Genomic DNA, 21,225 nt, shown 5'->3' on the forward strand with positions numbered 1-21,225 from the left:
AACCCTTTGTCCGTTGATTCATTTGCAAATATTTTCTCCGATTCTGAGGGTTGTCTTTTTGTCCTGTTTGTAGTTTCCTCTGCTGTGCAAAAGCTTTTAAGTTTCCTTAGGTCCCATTTGTTTATTTTTGTTTTTCTTTCCATTACTCTAGAAGGTGGATCAAAAAAGATCTTGCTGTGATTTATGTCAAAGAGTATTCTTCCTAAATTTTCCTCTAAGAGTTTTATAGTGTCCAGTCTTACATTTAGGTTTTTAATCCATTTTGAGTTTATTTTTGTGTATAGTGTTAGGGAACGTTCTAATTTTATTCTTTTATATGTAGCTGTCCAGTTTTCCCAGCACCACTTACTGAAGAGACTGTCTTTCCACCATTGTATATCTTTGCCCCCTTCATCATAGATTAGTTGACCATAGGTGCGTGGGTTTATCTCTGGGCTTTCTATCCTGTTCCATTGATCTATATTTCTGTTTTTGTGCCAGTACCATATTATCTTGATTACTGTAGCTTTGTAATATAGTCTGAAGTCAGGGAGTCTGATTCCTCCAGCTCCGTTTTTTTCCCTCAAGATTGCTTTGCCTATTTGGGGTCTTCTGTGTCTCCATACAAATTTTAAGATTTTTTTTCTGGTTCTGTAAAAAATGCCATCAGCAGTTTGATAGGGATTGCATTGAATCTGTAGATTGCTTTGGGTAGTATAGTCATTTTCACAATATTGATTCTTCCAGTCCAAGAACATGGTATATCTCTCCATCTGTTGTGTCATCTCTGATTTCTTTCATCAGTGTCTTACAGTTTTCTGAGTACAGGTCTTTCACCTCCTTAGGTAGGTTTATTCCTAGGTATTTTTTTCTTTTTGTTGCAATGGTGAATGGGATTGTTACCTTAATTTCTCTTTCTGATCTTTTGTTGTTAGTGTACAGGAATGCAAGAAATTTCTGTGCATTAATTTTGTATCCTGCAACTTTACCAAATTCATTGATTAGCTCTAGTAGTCTTCTGGTGGCATCTTTAGGATTCTCTATGTATAGTATCATGTCATCTGCAAACAGTGACAGTTTTACTTCTTCTTTTCCAATTTGTATTCCTTTCATTTCTTTTTCTTCTCCGATTGCCATGACTAGGACTTCCAAAACTGTGTTGAATAATAGTGGTGAGAGTGGACATCCTTGTCTTGTTCCTGATCTTTGAGGAAATGCTTTCAGTTTTTCACCATTGAGAATGATGTTTGCTGTGGGTTTGTCATATATGGCCTTTATTATGTTGAGGTAGGTTCCCTCTATGCCCATTTTCTGGAGAGTTTTTATCATAAATGGGTGTTGAGTTTTGTCAAAAGTTTTCATGCATCTATTGAGATGATGATATGGTTTTTCTTCTTCAGTTTGTTAATATGGTGTATCACATTGATTGACTTGCGTATATTGAAGAATCCTTGCATCCCTGGGATAAATCCCACTTGATTACGGTGTATGATCCTTTTAATGTGCTGTTGGATTCTGTTTGCTAGGATTTTGTTGAGGATTTTTGCATCTATATTCATCAATGATATTGGTCTGTAATTTTCTTTTTTTGTAGTGTCTTTGTCTGGTTTTGGTATCAGGGTGATGGGGGCCTCATAGAATGAGTTTGGGAATGTTCCTTCCTCTGCAATTTTTTGGAAGAGTTTGAGAAGGGTGGGTGTTAGCTCTTCTCTAAATGTTTGATAAAATTCACCTGTGAAGCCATCTGGTCCTGGACTTTTGTTTGTTGGAAGATTTTTAATCACAGTTTCAATTTCATTACTTGTGATTGATCTGTTCATATTTTCTATTTCCTCCTGGTTCAGTCTTGGAAGGTTATACCTTTCTAAGAATTTGTCCGTTTCTTCCAGGTTGTCCATTTTATTGGCATAGAGTTGCTTGTAGTAGTCTCTTAGGATGCTTTGTATTTCTGCGGTGTCTGTTGTAACTACTCCTTTTTCATTTCTAATTTTATTGATTTGAGTCCTCTCCCTCTTTTTCTTGATGAGTCTGGCTAATGGTTTATCAATTTTGTTTAGCTTCTCAAAGAACCAGCTTTTACTTTTATTGATCTTTGCTGTTGTTTTCTTTGTTTCTATTTCATTTATTTCTGCTCTGATCTTTATGATTTCTTTCCTTCTACTAACTTTGGGTTTTGTTTGTTCTTCTTTCTCTAGTTCCTTTAGGTGTAAGGTTAAATTGTTTATTTGAGATGTTTGTTGTTTCTTCAGGTAGGACTGTATTGCTGTATGCTTCCCTCTTAGAACTGCTTTCGCTGCATCCCATAGGTTTTGGATCATCGTGTTCTCATTGTCATTTGTCTCTAGGTATTTTTTGATTTCCTCTTTGATGTCTTCAGTGATCTCTTGATTATTTAGTAACATATTGTTTAGCCTCCATGTGTTTGTGGTTTTTACGTTTTTTTCCACTGTAATTGATTTCTAATCTCATAGTGTTGTGGTCGGAAAAATTGCTTGATATGATTTCAATTTCCTTAAATTTACTAAGGCTTGATTTGTGACCCAAGATGTGATCTATCCTGAAGAATGTTCCATGTGCACTTGAGAACAAAGTGTAATCTGCTGTTTTTGGATGGAATATCCTATAAATATCAATTATATCTATCTGGTCTATTGTGTCATTTAAAGCTTCTGTTTCCTTATTAATTTTCTGTCTGGATGATCTGTCCATTGGTGTAAATGAGGTGTTAAAGTCCCCCATTATTATTGTGTTACTGTCGATTTCCTCTTTTATAGCTGTTAGCATTTGCCTTATGTATTGAGGTGCTCCTATGTTGGGTGCATATATATTTCTAATAGTTATATCTTCCTCTTGGATTGATCCCTTGATCATTATGTAGTGTCCTTCCTTGTCTCTTGTAACATTCTTTATTCTAAAGTCTATTTAATCTGATATGAGTATTGCTACTCCAGCTTTCTTTTGATTTCCATTTGCATGGAATATCTTTTTCCATCCCCTCACTCTCAGTCTGTATGTGTCCGTAGGTCTGAAGTGGGTCTCTTGTAGACAGCACATATATGAGTCTTGTTTTTGTATCCATTCCGCAAGCCTGTGTCTTTTGGTTGGGGCATTTAATCTGTTCACATTTAAGGTAATTATCGATATATATGTTCCTATGACCATTTTCTTAATTGTTTTGGGTTTGTTTTTGTAGGTCCTTTTCTTCTCTTGTGTTTCCCACTTAGAGAAGTTCCTTTAGCATTTGTTGTAGAGCTGGTTTGGTGGTGCTGAATTCTCTTAGCTTTTGCTTGTCCTTAAAGCTTTTGATTTTTCTGTTGAATCTGAATGAGATCCTTGCCGGGTAGAGTAATCTTGGTTGTGGGTTCTTCCCTTTCATCACTTTAAATATATTGTGCCACTCCCTTCTGGCCTGTAGAGTTTCTGCTGAGAAATCAGCTATTAACCTTATGGGAGTTCCCTTGTATGTTATTTGTCATTTTTCCCTTGTTGCTTTCAATAATTTTTCTTTGTCTTTAATTTTTGTCAGTTTGATTACTATGTGTCTCGGTGTGTTTCTCCTTGGGTTTATCCTGCCTGGGACTCTCTGCACTTCCTGGACTTGGGTGGCTATTTCCTTTCCCATGTTAGGGAAGTTTTTGACTATAATCTCTTCAAATATTTTCTTGGGTCCTTTCTCTCTCTCTTCTCCTTCTGTGACCCCTATAATGTGAATGTTGGTGCATTTAATGTTGTCCCAGAGGTCTCTTAGCCTGTTTTCATTTATTTCATTCTTTTTTCTTTATTCTCTTCCATGGCAGTGAATTCCACCATTCTGTCTTCCAGGTCACTTATCCGTTCTTCTGCGTCAGTTATTCTGCTACTGACTCCTTCTAGTGTATATTTCATTTCAGTTATTGTATTGTTCATCTCTGTTTGTTTGTTCTTTAATTCTTCTAGGGGTTTGTTCTTTAATTCGTCTAGGTCTTTGTTAAACATTTCTTGCATCTTCTCGATCTTTGCCTCCATTCTTTTTCCAAGGTCCTGGATCACCTTCACTATCATTATTTCGAATTCTTTTTCTGGAAGGTTGCCTATCTCCACTTCATTTAGTTGTTTTTCTGGGATTTTTTCTTGTTCCTTCATCTGGTACATAGTCCTCTGCCTTTCATTTTGTCTATCTTTCTGTGAATGTGGTTTTCCTTCCTCAGGTTGCAGGATTGTAGTTCTTCTTGCTTCTGCTGTCTGCCCTCTGGTGTATGAGGCTATCTAAGAGGCTTGTGCAAGTTTCCTGATGGGAGAGACTGGTGGCGGGTAGAGCTGGGTGTTGCTCTGGTGGGCAGAGCTCAGTAAAACTTTAATCTACTGATGGGTGGGGCTGAGTTCCCTCCCTGTTGGTTGTTTGGCCTGAGGTGACCCAGCATTGGAGCCTACAGGCTCTTTGGTGGGGCTAATGGCAGACTCTGGGAGGGCGCACGCCAAGGAGTACTTCCCAGAGTTTCTGCTGCCAGTGTTCTTGTCCCCGCGGTGAGCCACAGCTGCCCCTGGGCTCTGCAGGAGACCCTCCAACACTAGCAGGTAGGTCTGGTTCAGTCTCCTATGGGGTCAGTGCTCCTTCCCCCTGGGTCCTGATGCGCACACTACTTTGTGTGTGCCCTCCAAGAGTGGAGTCTCTGTTTCCCCCAGTCCTGTCAAAGTCCTGCAATCAAATCCCGCTAGCTTTCAAAGTTTGATTCTTTGGGAATTCCTCCTCCCTTGTCGGACCCCCAGGTTGGGAAGCCTGACATGGGGCTCAGAACCTTCACTCCAGTGGTTGGACTTTTGTGGTATAAGTGTTCTCCAGATTGTGAGTCACCCACCCAGCAGTTATGGGATTTGATTTTATTGTGATTGCAGCCCTCCTACCGTCTCACTGTGGCTTCTCCTTTGTCTTTGGATGTGCGGTATCTTTCTTCGTGAGTTCCAGTGTCTTCCTGTCGATGATTGTTCAGCAGTTAGTTGTGATTCCAGTGCTCTCGCAAGAGGGAGTGAGCGCACGTCCTTCTACTCTGCCATCTTGAACCAATCTCCTAGGAAACTCCTACATAGCATGAAATATGTATGCTCTAAGTGCTTTACGTAGATAAGCTTATTAATTCTCACCAAATCCAGTGTGATAAGTCTATTATTTTCCCCACTTTACAAAGGAGACTCTGAAGCACAGAGAGGTTGCATGGCTAGAAAGTGCTGGGCCCAGTGTATGAAGCCAAGCAAAGTGCATTCAAAGGCCACATGGATCTTAGAAATACAGGAACTCAAAGGAAGAGCAAAGCAGGCGTGCCATTTTCAAGGCTAAGCTCTAAATATGCGTTGTTTTGCCTGGCTTATTTCTGTTGGCTGTTTGTCACCTAACAAAGAAAATCTGCTTTTGTTTTTATAGTAATAATGCTGATGAGGATCAGATCAAGGATAAGCTGCAACAGTTGAGATGTCACTTTACATGGGAGTTGGTCATTAACGACGCTGAAATACCTGATTTAGAAAACAGGGTCTTGGAGCAGATTGAGTTCCTAGACACCAAATACAACGTGGGAATACACAACTTACTGGCCTATGTGAAACACCTGAGAGGCCAGAATGAGGAAGCCCTGAAGAGTTTGAAAGAAGCTGAAGACTTAACCCAGCAAGAACATGCCAACCAATTAGACATGAGAAGTCTGGTTACCTGGGGCAACTATGCCTGGCTGCATTACCACATGGGCCGACATGCAGAAGCCCAGATTTACCTGGATGAGGTGAAGAACGCTTGCAGGAAGCTTGCAAATTCCTCCAGCTATAGAATGGAGTGTCCTCATATGGACTGTGAGGAAGGGTGGGCCTTGCTGAAATGTGGAGGAAAGAATTATGAGCGGGCCAAGGTCTGCTTTGAAAAGGCTCTGGAAGTGGACCCTGAAAACCCTGAATTCAGCACTGGGTATGCAATCACCGTCTATCGCCTGGAGGGCTTTCACAAAGCAGCACAGGATACTGGGGCATTTTGTCTGAATACCCTAAAACAGGCTGTCAGGCTAAATCCAAACGATGCATATATTAAGGCTCTCCTTGCCCTGAAGCTTCAAGATGTAGGACAAAAATCTGAAGGAGAAAAATACATTAAAGAAGCACTGACCAATGCGTCCTCGAAGATCTATATCCTTCGATATGCTGCCAAGTTCTACCGAAGAAAAGGCTCTCTGGATGAAGCTCTTCAGTTCTTAAAACTGGCCTTGAAAGCAACACCCTCCTCTGTCTTCCTGCATCACCAGATGGGGCTTTGCTACAAGTCACAAGTGACCCAAATAAAGAGAGCTACAAACTGGCAGCCTAAAGGACAGGATAAAGAAAACATCAACAGAATAATACAATCAGCCATAACTCATTTTGAATTTGCTGTGCAAAAAAAGCCCACATTTGAGGTGGCTTACATAGACCTGGCAGAAATGTACACAGAAGCAGGTGACCACAAAAAAGCTGAAGATGCTTATCAAAAGGTGTTATGCAGGGAATCACTCGACACATCTATGCTGCAACAGGTACATTTCTATTACGGCCGATTTCTGGAATTTCAAAAAAAATCTGAAGTTGATGCAATCAACCATTATTTAAAAGCAGTAAAAATAGAAAACGCATCATTAGGAAGGGATAAAAGTATCAATTCTTTGAAGAAATTGGCTTTAAGGAAACTTCAGAGAGATGCATCAGATATAGAAAGCTTGTGCATCCTTGGGTTCATCCACAAAGTAAAAGGAAAAATGAATGAAGCCCTGGAGTATTACGAGCAGGCCCTGAGGCTGGTTCCTGTCTTGGAGAACTCTGTGCTTGTGACCTGTAGGGATTGAAATATGGACCACTCTTACATATCATTTGATTTTACGTCAACATACACTAATCATCTTTTCTGCTTGCTGCTTTCAGAAACATATTATGTAATTCACTACAATGATGTAATCTTTGAACAATTACTCAAACCTGATAAAACATTGGTTGCATTGAGAAAATAGTGAAACAGACTATACAGGTCTCCGTGTGTGTGAGAGAGAGAGAGGAAGAGAGAGAAGAACTACTTCTCTGTGAATGTTATACAGTAGAAAAAAAAAAGTTTGTTGAGTAGATTTGTAGCAAATAAAACACTGGACTTGACATGGAACCAACCTAAATGTCCATCGACAGATGAATGGATAAAGAAGATGTGGCACATACGTACAATGGAATATTACTCAGTTCATAAAAAGAAACGAAATTGAGTTATCTGTAGTGAGGTGGATGGACCTAGAGTCTGTCATACAGAGTGAAGTAAGTAAGAAAGAGAAAAACAAGTACTGTATTCGAACTATATATGGAATCTAAAAAAAAAAAAAAAATGATACTGATGAACCTAGTTGCAGGGCAGGAATAAAGATGCAGACATAGAGAATGGACTTGAGGACACGGGGTGGGAGGGGGAAGCTGGGGTAAAGTGAGAGTAGCATCGACATATATACACTACCGAATGTAAAATAGCTAGTGGGAAGCAGCAGCATAGCACAGGGAGATCAGCTTGGTGCTTTGCGATGACCCAGAGGGGTGGGATAGAGAGGATGGGAGGGAGGCTCAAGAGGGAGGGGATATGGGGACATATGTATGCATATGGCTGATTCACTTTGGTGTACAACAGAAGCTAACACAGTACTGTGAAGCAGTTATACTCCAATAAAGATCTATTAAAAAAAAAACAAACACTGGACTTACGTAAAATAAAATGTTCAACTCATTCATTTTATCAATAAATAGTTTTCAGTGCTAGATACCAAAAATACTATGGTGATATAGGGGAGGGAAAATTCTTTTTCCTCTACCCATCTTAGGTTCATTGGCTTGGGCCTTAAATTAAACTGAAAAAAGACAGATTAACGAGAGAAAAACAAACAAGTTTATTAACACAGGCATCGGGCATACACAGGGGAGTACCCAGTGATGAGTAATTCAAAGGGGTGGGTTTATATAGCATCCTAACAAACAAACAGGACATTTTTAGAGAAGTGATAAGGTAAAGGCAAAGAACTTTAGTTTCTAAGTGGCAAATTATAGGAAGGCAAATATATGAGGGAAACTAATGGAAGATAATAGCCTGCTTATAAGGTTTTTTAAGTATATTTTTCTGTTTGTGTCTCTGGGCTGATTAGGGACTAGAGTTGTCTCAGGTGAGTAACTTCTGTCCTTCCTGGTAGAGGAGGAGAGACATTTTTTTCAGGCAGATGGGGGAGAGCAGAGAGCTTTCCTTATATCTGCTTCTTTTCAACTGCCTTTAGCTCAAAGTAGTCCTATGGCAAGGTGGCATATTTGGGGGTGGCATATTCTGCTACCCTTCAGTGAAACAAAGCAGACATTTTCCCCAAACCTCATGCAGCTTACAAGCTAGTGAGAAAGACAGTAAAACAAATACACAGTCAATTAAAGGTCAGCTTTCCCCATGAAGATGTTTGAAATTTAATTCATTGTCAAACTGTGCCAAGTAGTTTCTCTTGTTTTATGCCATTTTGTTTGAAGTACTATTGATTCAGTCATTTGCTGGTATTGACACTTCTCCAAAGAAGATATACAGATGGCCAACAAACACATGAAAGGATGCTCAACATCACTAATCATTAGAGAAATGCAAATCAAAACTGCAGTAAGGTATCACCTCACACCAGTAAGAATGGCCATCATCAAAAAATCTACAAACATTAAATGCTGGAGAGGGTGTGGAGAAAGGGGAACCCTCTTGCACTGTTGATGGGAATGTAAATTGATACAGCCACTATGGAGAACAGTATGGAGGTTCCTTAAAAAACTAAAAGTAGAACTACCATATGACCCAGCAATCCCACTACTGGGCATATACCCTGAGAAAACCATAATTCAAAAAGAGTCATGTACCACAATGTTCATTGCAGCTCTATTTACAATAGCCAGGACATGGAAGCAACCTAAGTGTCCATCGACAGATGAATGGGTAAAGAAGATGTGGCACATATACACAATGGAATATTACTAAGCCATAAAAAGAAACGAAATTGAGTTATTTGTAGTGAGGTGGATGGACCTAGAGTCTGTCATACAAAGTGAAGTAAGTCAGAAAGAGAAAAACAAATACCGTATGCTAACACATATATATGGAATCTAAAAAAAAAATGGTTATGAAGAGCCTAGGGGCAGGACAGGAATAAAGACGCACATGCAGAGAATGGACTTGAGGACACAGGGAGGGGGAAGGGGGAAGCTGGGACGAAGTGAGAGAGTAGCATTGACATATATACACTACCAAATGTAAAATAGATAGCTAGTGGGAAGCAGTCGCATAGCACAGGGAGATCAGCTCGGTGTTTTGTGACCACCTAGAGGGGTGGGATAGGGAGGGTGGGAGGGAGACACAAGAGGGAAGAGATATGGGGATATATGTATATGTATAGCTGATTCACCTTGTTATAAAGCAGAACCTAACACACCATTGTAAAGCAATTATACTCCAATAAAGATGTTAAAAAAAAAGAAAAAAGAATGCTAAAGGATCTGAGAGACCGCCTGTAGCAATCATCTTTGATTATGACATTTTATTAATAGACAATGCACAACAAATAATATTTTTAAAAGGAAAATTAAGGAACCAATGTTATTGTTTTTTCATTCTTGTGTGTGTCTGGGGGGAGGATGTATTAATTTCCTATTGTGGCTCTAATAAATTACCACAAACTTGGTGGCTTAAAACCACACTAATTTATTATCTTACGGTTCTAGAGATGAGAAGTCTGAAATTGGTTTCATTGGCCTGAAATCAAGGTGTTGGCACAGCCAAATTCCCTCCAGGGGCTCTAGGGGACAATTCTTTTGGTACCTTTTCCAGATTCTGGAGGCTACCTGTATTTCCAGGTACGGACCCCTAATCCACAGAAAATACAAGTCCCCAGGGAATTCCCAGAAATATTGGGCAAGGCTTTGGATTTCTACTGAAATTCTATAGGAAATGAAGTGAGCAAAATTTATATCATTGAGGGGCAGGCATCAGAGTTACACAGAAGCAATCTTCACAATTTCCTTATCACTGAAACAAGAGATTTATTAGAGTAACAAAAACATAACTTAAAGTGCTTGTGTTGGTGGGAGGAGGCTGTAAGGTACTAAAATAAGTGTAACCACTGCCAACTCCCCTGAGTCAGAAATATTAAAAGTAAATAATTATTGGATAAGTGGTCAATCCTCAACTAGGCAGTTTTTCCCAGGTATTGTTATACAACGTTTGTACCCAGAAAGCAGAGCTCATTAATGTAAAATAAATCTCTGGATTATGTAATGTGTTTGTGTGAGATGTGTTTGACAATCTCCAGAGATCACATTTACTTAGTGTATCTTATAACCTAATACCACCTCTCTCTTCCATCCTTCCCAACTCTGGAAGAGATCTCTGCACTTCCCGGAGCTCAGTAAAACTAAAATGTGTGACTGCCTGGATGTCTGCAGAGAAAAACAACAAGCAGCAAATCCAGGAAAACAGATGCTCTTTGGTACTAAAGATACTACTGCCAAACTTACAAATGAATATACCCAGGGATTTCCAAGAGGTCTCTTTAAACTGACAGCTGAATTTCAGGAGCTTGTTACTCCCATGGAAATGACTGACAGAACCTCAGTCGGTGTCCTTATTTAGAGGTCCCCCCAAGTGCCCAGCGCGGGTCTCTCATGTACCCTAAATCAAGCCAAGCCATAGCTCCTGCCGTTCACTACTATTATAGGTGCCCCAGCCCAAGTCTTCGCTAATTGCTGTCTACACACCACCACAGGCTCTACCTCCTTGAGGATCATCCTGCCCACCAATGTCTCCATTCCCACGATGCTGCTAGAGCTGGAACTGCATTGGGACTAAAAGCCTCTACCCTACAGCCTGCCCCAGCTTGAACTGCCCACCCTCAGTCTGTCTCCATAGCTCTGTATCTTGTCCCCAGCCAGACCAAATGTGACACAGCCACCTCCACTTTGAAGCCCATGCTGAAGGGAGTAGGCCTTCACTGCCATTGCCCTGGATATCAATCTTTTCACCCAGGCCATCTGTTGAACTCCAGTACCACCCCCAACTTCCCTTGATCTGTATCCACTTTCCCTCTCCTACCTAAAGTCCACCTCCTCTCTCTTTCGGGCTGTGCTGGGAAGACTAATTCAAATAAATTAGGTATATACATGAGGGTATTACTTACATGGTTCTCAACTGTGGGGAAGAGGGAAGAGGAGGATTTTGCCCCTCGGGACCAAAAAAAAACAACAACAACAATTTGGCATTATATGGAGACAGTTTCATTTGTCACAACTGCAGGGTGCTACTGACATCTAGTGGACAGATGCAAGATTGCTGCTTAAACATCCTAAACTGTCAATAGTGCCAAGGTTGAGAAACTCCGGCTTATATCTATTCCTTGGAAGAGTTATTACTTAAGTTTCAGTTTCCCAAGCAGATTTTTGACCAGTTGCCATGCTTCATGTTCTATTTCTCTTTTTCTCTAGTTGCTGTGTTTCACAGGTTGATGAGAATAAATTCAGAAGGTAATACATGATTAATTTTCCCAAGAATCCACCCAATCCAACAGTCTGTGAAAAAAAGACTGATACTCAAATTCCATCCAGTACTTTCACCATGTTCAACACCTACTCAACAGTCGGGTCTTCGCTTCTTCTCAATCCTGAAAGTGTATATTCCTTTAAAATTTTTATAGACGGTTTTTGTCTTTCTGAATTTGAATTCCTAAACAATGTAAGTTGATAACCAGGATCTTTTTTTCCCTTTTGATTTTTATCATTGATTGTTTAGTTGCTGTCCACGCAAACCTTAATAAGCAAAGACTATCTCCTGGCCCAGATACAGCTAAAAGAAAGGAAAGGAAAGGAGTAGGAACAAGGAAGCAAAAACACTACCTACGCACTGGAAATTTTTTCAAACAGAGCTCTATTAAATGTTCTACATCCTTAGGAAGGAGGAAATTCTGGGCTTATTTTTCTACCTCCAAATAAACCATTCAGTACTTTTTCTAAAATGTGGCTTCCCACTTAAACATTACAACAGCCTACACGCCCACCGCATCCACATTACCGCTCCGTCCTCACTTCTTAGGACGTTTTCCCTGCTCTCTGCACTCCAACCACACCGTCTGCGCTTGCCAAGTATGCTTGCATCTCCAGGCCTTTGCACTTAACCGTTCGCCCAGCCTGGAACGCTCTTCCTTAGTCCCATATCTACAGTGCTCACTCGTTCACCCCCTTCAGATCTTTGCTCAACTGTCACGTTCTCAGTGAAACCTTCCCTCACCAAGATATTTATAACAGCAAAACACCTTGCACTCCAACCTTCTCTCTGCTTTTTCTCCATCGCACCACGTAACAAAAAATGTTTTATACGTTCTTTATCTTTACCTCTCACACTAGAAATTAACTCCAAACAAACAGGAGAGTAATAAAATCACAAACGCACAACTAACTACACTTCTGTACCTACACTGTTAGCCATGTTTAACGTGATTCTGGGGAAGCAAGAACTGACTTTATCTACAGGCCCCTTTTCCCAGCAAAACCGAGTGAAAAAGTCAGCACTTTTAAAACTAGTGACCACATAGTAGAAACTACATCACTGTCTGTTCATTTGAAAGCAAAGTGACTAGGATGGTATAACAGTGATAAGCTGGTGCCTTTTAAACGTTTCGATGATGAACACGTTTTCTCAAAGTTTGAGAATTATCTCCACTCTCTGTGCACAACCAGAAACAAAATGCAGAAGACGGTGAACGGGGTAGGGCTTGCCCCTTGTCTCTTTTATTCCCAGCTATATTGACAGGGCCTTCAGCAATGTCTGGCTCTTAGCAGTTATTTAATAAAACTTGTTGAAGGAATGAATGATTGAATTCGAAGGGGACAAAATTTTTAGTGTATTGGCATTCGCTATTTTCCGCTTAGATTCCTAATACCACCTCATCTTTATTGCTATTCGGCAATAGCTACCAAAATGTTGAATGTATACACATTTTGGCCCCCAAATTTCTCCAGATTTACCCAATGGAAATCATGGCACAAGTGCACGGCACTGCACCTGTGTTGGCTGAATCAAGACTTGAGTTCCAGCCTAGGACGCAGAAAGCTGGAAAGAGCATCGCCTCCACCCAACCAAAATAACGCTGAGCAATCTCCTGTCATTTTAGTTAAAACAACAACAACAAACAACAACCCCCAAGAAAGCTAATCTAGAGGCAAGTGGACTCAGCGAGGCAGGTGAGAGCCAACACCGAAGTCTCGAGGCCCAGCTGTAAATTCCACCCCGAACGACCCCGCGCTGCGCAAACCTCTCACTGCGACTCCTCAGCCGGCTCCGGGGCCCACTCAACTAGCTCTTCCAGAAGTTTCTGTTTCCCGGAGCTGGACTCCGCCTAGTCGGGGATCAGATTCACTTTCTAGTTTCCTCTTCCCGCTCGGGTCCTGCCTTGAACAAAGCGGCCGCCCGCGCGCGCGGACTAGCGCTGCGGTCATCTTGCTCGCGCGCGCGCACACGCACGCGGCCGCTCAGTCCGCGCAGCAGCCGAGCGCCGAGCAGAGAAGCGGAGAGCACCGGCGCCTCCCGAGACGGCCGCAGAGCCCAGCCACCATGAGGTGAGGGCTTCTGCCCGCTTCTTCTCCCCAACTCCGTGGGGCCTTTGTGGCACACCCGCGTTTCTCGCGTATTCCGCTTCCAGCGCAGCGCTGCGGCCTTTGAAGGGGCCGAGCCCGGCCGCCGGGCGTCTGCGTTGGGGACGCTCCCCGGGAGCCCCGTCCGGGCCCGGGACGGCTGAAGGCGGGCCTGCTCGGGAGGGTGGCCGAGCGGATCCTTCTTTCGAGCCCCGGGCGTCCGCGGTCGGGACTGTCGGGCCGGGGGGCGGCGGGGCTGGGGGTGCCGGGCGACGCGTCCCGCGGGCCTGTCACCTCTCTGTGGCTCCGGTCGTCGCCGCCCCGGGGCCGGTGCGGGCGGCTTCTGCGTGGCCGGTCCCCGCAGGCCGCAGCCCCCGGCGTATCACACGCGTCCGCTCCTGCCATTTTGCCTTCTGATTCCTGGGTCTGACTTCTCCCCCTCCTTTGTACCGTGGACAGATGGTTCTTGTTCCACGCCATCCACCGTTTTATGAGGCTTTCTCTCTCCGTCTCCTTGACTGGCCTGTGGTGGGTGGTCCTTGGCTGACCCATGTAATGCGGTCCCCTGCCCTGCACGTGGGTAGTTAACAGTCTCCATTGGGAAGCTGAGGAGTGGGAGATTCCGATCTTGGGCCCCTGAAGCCCGTAGAGCCCTTTGTTCTAAATCCTGACTTTGACCACCTACGAGTTGGGTGACCCAAAGCAAAGTTTCTTCAGTTCGGTGAATCTGTTTCTTATCTGTAAAAATTGATAGTGTCCGTCTCTTAGGACTGTAGAAGGACTTGTTGACTGATGCCTGGCACTTAATATTTGCAAATGTTGACTATAAAAAGATTTAATAAATGCCTCACTTCTACCGTTTGCAAGAAGGGAGGGAGGTGGGAAGTATCAGGAAGGGGCCTGAAGAAATAGGGAAGGAAAGGCGGGTGCGCTGTATGTGGATGCAGGTTGGTGTGGAAGAGGGGTGGACCCCATTGGGCGCTAACTGTCTCCCAAGGAAAATGAAAGACTACTCCTTCCTGGCAAAAAAAACAAAAAACAAAAAAAAACACCCCCCCCCCCCAAAACACACACAAAATTACCTGAAGATAGATGTTGCCTCTTCAGACACAATAGCCTCTCTCTGCCAGCTTCCCAGAGACAAAGTTTAAAAATTAAGTAGACATAGTTGAAAAAGTAAAACTTGTCATAGTGTCCAGTTGTGCATAAATCCCATAGAGTGTGGGCACAGCACTCACATGGCTAACGGAATGTCCCTTGGAGATCTCACAGCTGCATCATAACGCCTGGGGCAGCCCTCCCTCCTCATCGTCCTTGCGCAGAGGCAGATGTTCACTTTACTCTGTGGTTGGGCGGAGGGCTGGTAAGCCCATGTTGGATAGGGAAGACTGAAGTGGCAGAAAGTTTGGATGGGAAGAACTAACAGGAATTCCCTCATCTGAAATTCAGGTGCTTTTTTTTTTTTTTTTTTTTTTAATGCTAGGCTCATGCCTCTGGGCTGGAAATGCCAGAAGCTACCAGTATCTAACTGCATTCACTCAACAAATATTTATTATTGAGTTTCTCTTATATGCCTGAAATCATAGATTCTGGGGACACAGAGGTGAAAAACATAAAACTGGAGTAAGGTCCTTATTCTCATTTAAATGGGGGAAATAGACAACCAAGAATAAATGAGTAAATAATCAACATAATTCAGAAAGTGATAAGAGCTATAAGGAAAATAAAATAGGGCTAAGAGAGTGACCTAGAACGGAGGGGGTTATTTTAGATAGCTCTACCACAGGCGGCCTCTTGGGTACGGAATATTTGAGCTGAGTTAAAGGAAGGAGCTAGTCATACAAAGATTTAGGAGCAGAGCTTTTTAAGTAGAGTAAAAACAACAGGTGTAAAAGTCCTTGAACTTGATATGTTCAAGATAGGAAGAAGGTCAGTATGTCTAAAACACAGATAATGAGGAGGAGAGTAGGAGAAGACAAGGTTGGGTGGGTAGACAAGTCCAGCTCCTTTAGGGACTTGGAAGACATGGCAAAGGCTAGATTAAAATCTAAGGGTGTTGGGAAGCTATTGGGAGATTTTAAACCAGGAGACTGATGTAATCTGGTTTACATTTTCAAAAGTTTACTAATACTGTATGGGGACCAAGAGTGGAAACAGAGAGCAGATTTTTGCCACAGCTCAAAGGAAAGGTAATAGTCTTTCCTATTTTCCTAGACTAGCAGAATAGCAGTGGAAATGGAAAAAAGTGGATGGATTTGAGATGTATTTGGGTGATAGAATTAACAGGACTTCCTATTGGATTGGATGAGAGGTTGAAAGAAGAATAGGAATCAAAGATTACTCCTAGGTTATTTGGCCTGTGGGACTAAGAGGTGCCAAACAAGGTGGGGAAAACTAAGGGAGGAACAGGCTCAAGGAACCCAGATTTCTATAATTTCTATATTTACTTGAGATGCCAACTGAACTTCTAATTGAAGATGTAAACTAAAAATTAGATAAGTCTGGAATTCAGGGGAGAGATCAGAGATAGAAGAAATACCTTGGAAGATCATCAGCATACACATCTTTGGATTATGGGAAAAAAGGTATTTTAATTCCCTTACATTAATAATGATGATAATTATATCTTTGATAACTAAGATTTTTGTCCTTCCTTCAGATCACTTTTAATACATTTCCACCCAGCTCTTTTGTTATTTGAAAGAATCATTAATCACCCTCTCTGCCGCTCCACAGCGTGTCTAGTGAGAAGCAGCTCCATCTCAGAACAACTCCAACCATGCAGAATGCTATGACTTTAGACTGAGGGCTCGTATTTGAAACCATTGTTTTCTTATCCTGAGACCTTTAACTGTCTGACATGTCTTTTCCAACGGGCAGTTACACAACCTCTTACCTGCTCTTTAAGCTGCTCTAAAATCTCTTGTTTTCTTTTAAGTCCTTCCCAGGCAAAGTGAATTTTACATACATTAGACATATCCTATATTTTAAAGCAAACTATTCTTTAAAAAAAAAAAAAAAACTCCAATTTTTATGTGAAAGAGGTAGTATAACATTATGGTTAAAAGGCATAACCTTTTGTTTAAGTCAGGCAGAACTAGGTTTGAATCTGTGCTTGGACACATTATAGCTGTGTAACCTTGGACATGTAATTTAAACTCTGTTTCCCAGTCCTCATCCATAAAATTGTGAAAATAATAAGACATTGTTGTGAAAATAATAAGACATTGTTATAAAAATTAAATGTAATTTGTGTGGAGTACTTGGCACACTGCCTGACATGTGCAGTGTGGCAAGTGAATGGTTTTGGGGGGTGTTTTTGTTCGACCTCTCATCTGATTCTAGAAATATATTGTACAAGTGTAACATTTATACTGTTGAGCTGAATCTGTAGTGAACCTAGGTCTTATGCATAAAGTTGTTTTCTCAAATATATCCTTGTTTGCCATTTAATTTAGCCCTCACTGTGAATAAAATAGGGAAAATTTCAAGTTAGAGTAGAGGTCTAGCCTGTTGGGCTTGAGGCTTTTTTATACATTAAGCTCTATAGGCCCAGTGTCTTTAACTGTCCTGTCCCATGCAGTAACCACTAGTCATACGTGACTATTCAAATTAATTAAAAGTAAATAAAATATAAAAAGCAGTTCATTGGTCATCCTAGCCACATTTCAAGTGATCAGTGGTCACGTGTGGCTAGTGTCTATCACATTGTGCAGCACAGGTAAGAACATTCCCATCATGGCAGGAAGTTCTATTAGAAAGCTCTGGTCTAGAACCTGCAATCACTAAAATGTGGGACCTGTATATATGTGTTTATATGTATATACAGACCACACGAGAAAGAGAATAAATATGAAAATATTATAAAATTAAAATTAGTAATTATAAGTGAACATAAATGTCTACTAAATATAATATTAAGTTAGCTATTAATGTTTAAATTTAGTATTTATAAAAATAAGAAAACATTTCATGAAGTATATGATTAGATTATAAATATGAAGTGGTTTTATTTTTCTAATCACTACTACTAATTGTGTAATTAATCCAGTTCTCTGACTCTTCTGCCACTTTTGGCTATTAGGACAGCCTCTTTCCAGTTCCTAAGGACTCAGCCCAATTCATTTTAAAACCTCAATCTCATATTTGATTCAAAGCACTCTTCGCTTCCTTCCCAACTCCCAGAAAATATTGATAAAGGTGCTGTGAAGAATAGGAAAATGTGATAGACTAGGCTTTAGGATGGCAGGCAAGGTGGAGACGCAGCTTCAGCTAAAGTGGTCAGGGGTAGCCTTCTTTGAAGAGCTGAGATTTGAGCCAAGACCAGAATTATGAGAATAAGTAAACCCTAGTACTCTCTTAGGAAGAATTCACAGAGTGAGGGAATAAAAAGCAGGTACAAATGCCCTGATGGTAGGTGCCTACTGGGCATAAGAAATAATAAACAATAAACTTTTGTAAAGGCTTGTATGACTGGGGTGCAGTGAGCATGAGGAAAGTGGTACAAAATGAGGTTAGAGAAGTAGACATGGGCCAGATGGTAAAGGGCATAGTAACCATGGTTAGGAGTTTGGGGCTGGAGATAAAGATTTGAGTAGTATTAACAATGTATAGTTTCACTCCGCTTCATATTCCATCCTTCTCACAATTATCCCCGTCTCTCCCACAAGCATCATTTTCTCCCTTAATACTGGATCATTTCCCTTTGACATATCATTAAGTCATTAAAAATACGATTGAAAAAATTTTTGACCATTTCCTCAGATTTGCCTCTGTTTCTCTACTCCCTTCATAGTAAAATTCCTTGAAGGAGTGACCTGTATTCCCCATATCCACTTCTTCTCTTCTTCCCATTATCCCCTCAACCCACTCCAGTAATATTTTCATCCCTACCGTTCTGTTAAAACATCAAGTTCCCCCACAACTTTACTTCTCCCAAAACAGTGATCTCTGTCCTCATTTTCTGAACCTCTTAGGATCATTTGTGCACATTAAACATTTATCTCTCTTTTTTCGAAATCAACATTTTCTTCCTTAGGCTTTCATGACACCAGATTTCTTGGTTTATCTGCTCCCCTACTGATTATTAAGATTAGAAAGGGGCAATTGAGTTGAAGTAAGATCTCAACAGTGAAAAGGAGGAAGTCATAAAGGATCTGAGGGCAGAATGGTCTAAGCCAGTGCTTCTCAACCAGGGTGATTTTTGCCCCCCCCCAGGGGACATTTGGTGATATCTGGAGACAGTTTTGGTTGTCACCACTGGAGGAATGCTAGTTATATCTACTGGGTCAAGGCCAGGGGATGCTACTAAATATCCTGCAATGCACAGGTCAGCCCCAACAAAAAGAATTCCTTGACAATCATAACTAAAGTACGCCGCCACCACCACCACCACCACATAATCCCATTACTCTGATTTTTTTTTTTCTTAACACTTATTACTGTCTGGAATTATGTTGTCCGTTGATTTGTTTACATGTTTATTTTCTGTCAACCCCTTTTGTTCCCTCCTCTCCTGTAATAGAATTACCATGAAGAAAAGGCCTTTTTCTATCTTGCTCATTACTGTATTCACTACAACCAGCATATTGCCTGGCATGTATGACATGAGGTGATCAATAAATGTTTCCTTTTTTTTAAAATTTATTTGGCTGCATTGGGTCTTAGTGTGGCACACGGGATCTTCGTTGCGGCATGCGGGTTTCTCTCTAGTTGTGGTGCGTGGGCTCCAGAGTGTGCGGGCTCAGTAGTTGCGGCGTGCGGGCTTAGTTGCCCCGCAGCATGTGAGATATTAGTTCCCCAACCAGGGATCGAACCTGCGTCCCCTGCATTGGAAGGCGGATTATTAACCACTGGACCACCAGGGAAGTCCCCAGTAAATGTTTCTTGATAGAAATACTATAGTTCCATAAACATTGATACAAATATGCATACATACATGTAAGGAGGAGAGTCCTGTGCACAGCATAAAGGGAAATACACACACACTGTACATTATTCATCCGATAATTAGAATATTTCCCTCTTTGAGGGAAGCCTTAAGTAGCTTTTTTTTTTTTCTGTAAATTTCTTTCAACCCTTAATTGTGGCCAATTGTAGATTTAGAAAGTCTTTCCTGACTACCTCACCACTACCATCAGCAAAACAAACAAAACTAGGTATATGAATCAGGATTTTGTCAGTTGCAGACAGGAGAAACCCACTTCAAACTGGCTTAAGCAAAAAGAGAGATTATTTCCTTAAAAAAGTAGAAGTCCAGGGATGGACAGGGTGATCCAGGTATTTAGTCAGCACCACAGGCAATCTGTCTTTATTCCTGTCTAAGCCCTGCTTTCCTCTATGTTTGATTCTTTCTCAGGCAGGCTGTCCCCAAGAGTTTGGAAAGATGGCCACCAGTAACTCCAGCTTATATTCTACAAGCTTAAAATTTTTGGAAGAGAGTTCCAGCAAAGCCCCATTTCAGCAAAATTATATTTTAATTGGATTATCTCTGAATATATCACTGGGTCCGAGGAATGGCTGGAATATGTGTGCTTTCCTACAGACTGGAGGAAAGTGTAGACAGCCTGTCTCAAATCACATGGACTGAGAGTAGGGGGAGATGTTCCACCAAATGAAGGCCCCAGATGTCCACAACACTGGACTGTGTGCCCTTCCTGAGTCACTTCCGTGGAACTTTATTGGAATGCTGAGTTGTAATTGACTGTGTACTTAGTGTACTTACAAGCTCTGTATAAGCGGGGCTGTGTCTTATTCAGTTACATCCCCAGGGTTATTCAGAGGATCTTGCACATAAAAGCCTTTCGGTAATGAATAAATACTTCCTGTCCCTTCCTTTCCCCTTCATCTTCCTAGTTTCAGAGATGAAACTAGGCCCTGCAGAGATAACACTGTGCTTCACACAGAGGGAGTTCAACAAATATTTGTGAAGTGAACATTAAGGGTAATGTTAAGTTAATAATAGGTGGTAGCCTTTATTGTTGCCCACAATCCTAGAGGTCAGAAGGATATAGCACTTAACATCAAAACCTACTAACCCTCCTTTTGCTTTTTCCCCATTTTCTCTAAATCTTTGTTATATCTCAAACTTATACTTTTTCCCGTCTCTTGGTATTCCTGTTCCTGTCTGACTCTGTGTCTTGTTTTCTCTGTGGGGTTTCCTTTGTTTGTTTCTTTATTTCTCTGCAAAAATTATATATTCACGTGGCTTCTGTCTCCTTCAGTGTACTTCTTTTTCTTATTTCTCACCTTCTCCTCTTTCCCTTCACTACTCATAATACAGAAAAGAAATTTTTATGTTGTTTATTAACTGTGTATATATCTATTATTATTAATTTTCAGAACTAGTAAATACAATATTTTAAATTCCACTCTCTAAAAATAGGTGGTCCTTGTGGGTTAGTGACTGCCAAAAGTAAATAGATACCCTATAACATAGAAAATGCTGTCATCTCTCCAGAATTGGTTTTGCAATAAATAATGTGAATTTAATGAAATATTTCTAGGACATAACTATACTAGTTTCCTCTGTGTATAGAGTTATAGAAACCTAGTGCTTTAACTGTAAGATCAAATAGATAAAATATAGTTCTTTGCTTA

General features: G+C 41.1%; 2 protein-coding genes across 3 annotated transcripts in view; one reads left to right on the forward strand and one right to left on the reverse strand.

Annotated features, from left to right (window-relative positions):
- The window catches only part of LIPA (lipase A, lysosomal acid type), a 103,170-nt gene extending 89,662 nt beyond the window's left edge, over positions 1-13,508 (reverse strand). Inside the window, exon 1 of one of the 2 annotated variants that reach the window (XM_082339533.1) lies at positions 13,308-13,508. The gene's annotated coding sequence lies outside the window, so the exon portion shown is untranslated. The remainder of the gene's footprint in view (positions 1-13,307) is intronic. The other variant, XM_082339531.1, reaches the window with a different exon arrangement.
- Positions 1-21,225, forward strand: part of IFIT5 (interferon induced protein with tetratricopeptide repeats 5) — a 44,734-nt gene that overhangs the window by 18,770 nt on the left and 4,739 nt on the right. The window contains exons 2-3 of the mRNA XM_082406662.1: positions 5,375-6,810; positions 13,269-13,611. Of these exons, the coding sequence (XP_082262788.1) occupies positions 5,375-6,810; positions 13,269-13,611 (1,779 nt within the window). The remainder of the gene's footprint in view (positions 1-5,374; positions 6,811-13,268; positions 13,612-21,225) is intronic.

This window comes from Balaenoptera borealis, assembly GCF_965194805.1.
Source record: "Balaenoptera borealis genome assembly, chromosome: 10".
In the NCBI taxonomy this organism is placed as follows: domain Eukaryota; kingdom Metazoa; phylum Chordata; class Mammalia; order Artiodactyla; family Balaenopteridae; genus Balaenoptera; species Balaenoptera borealis.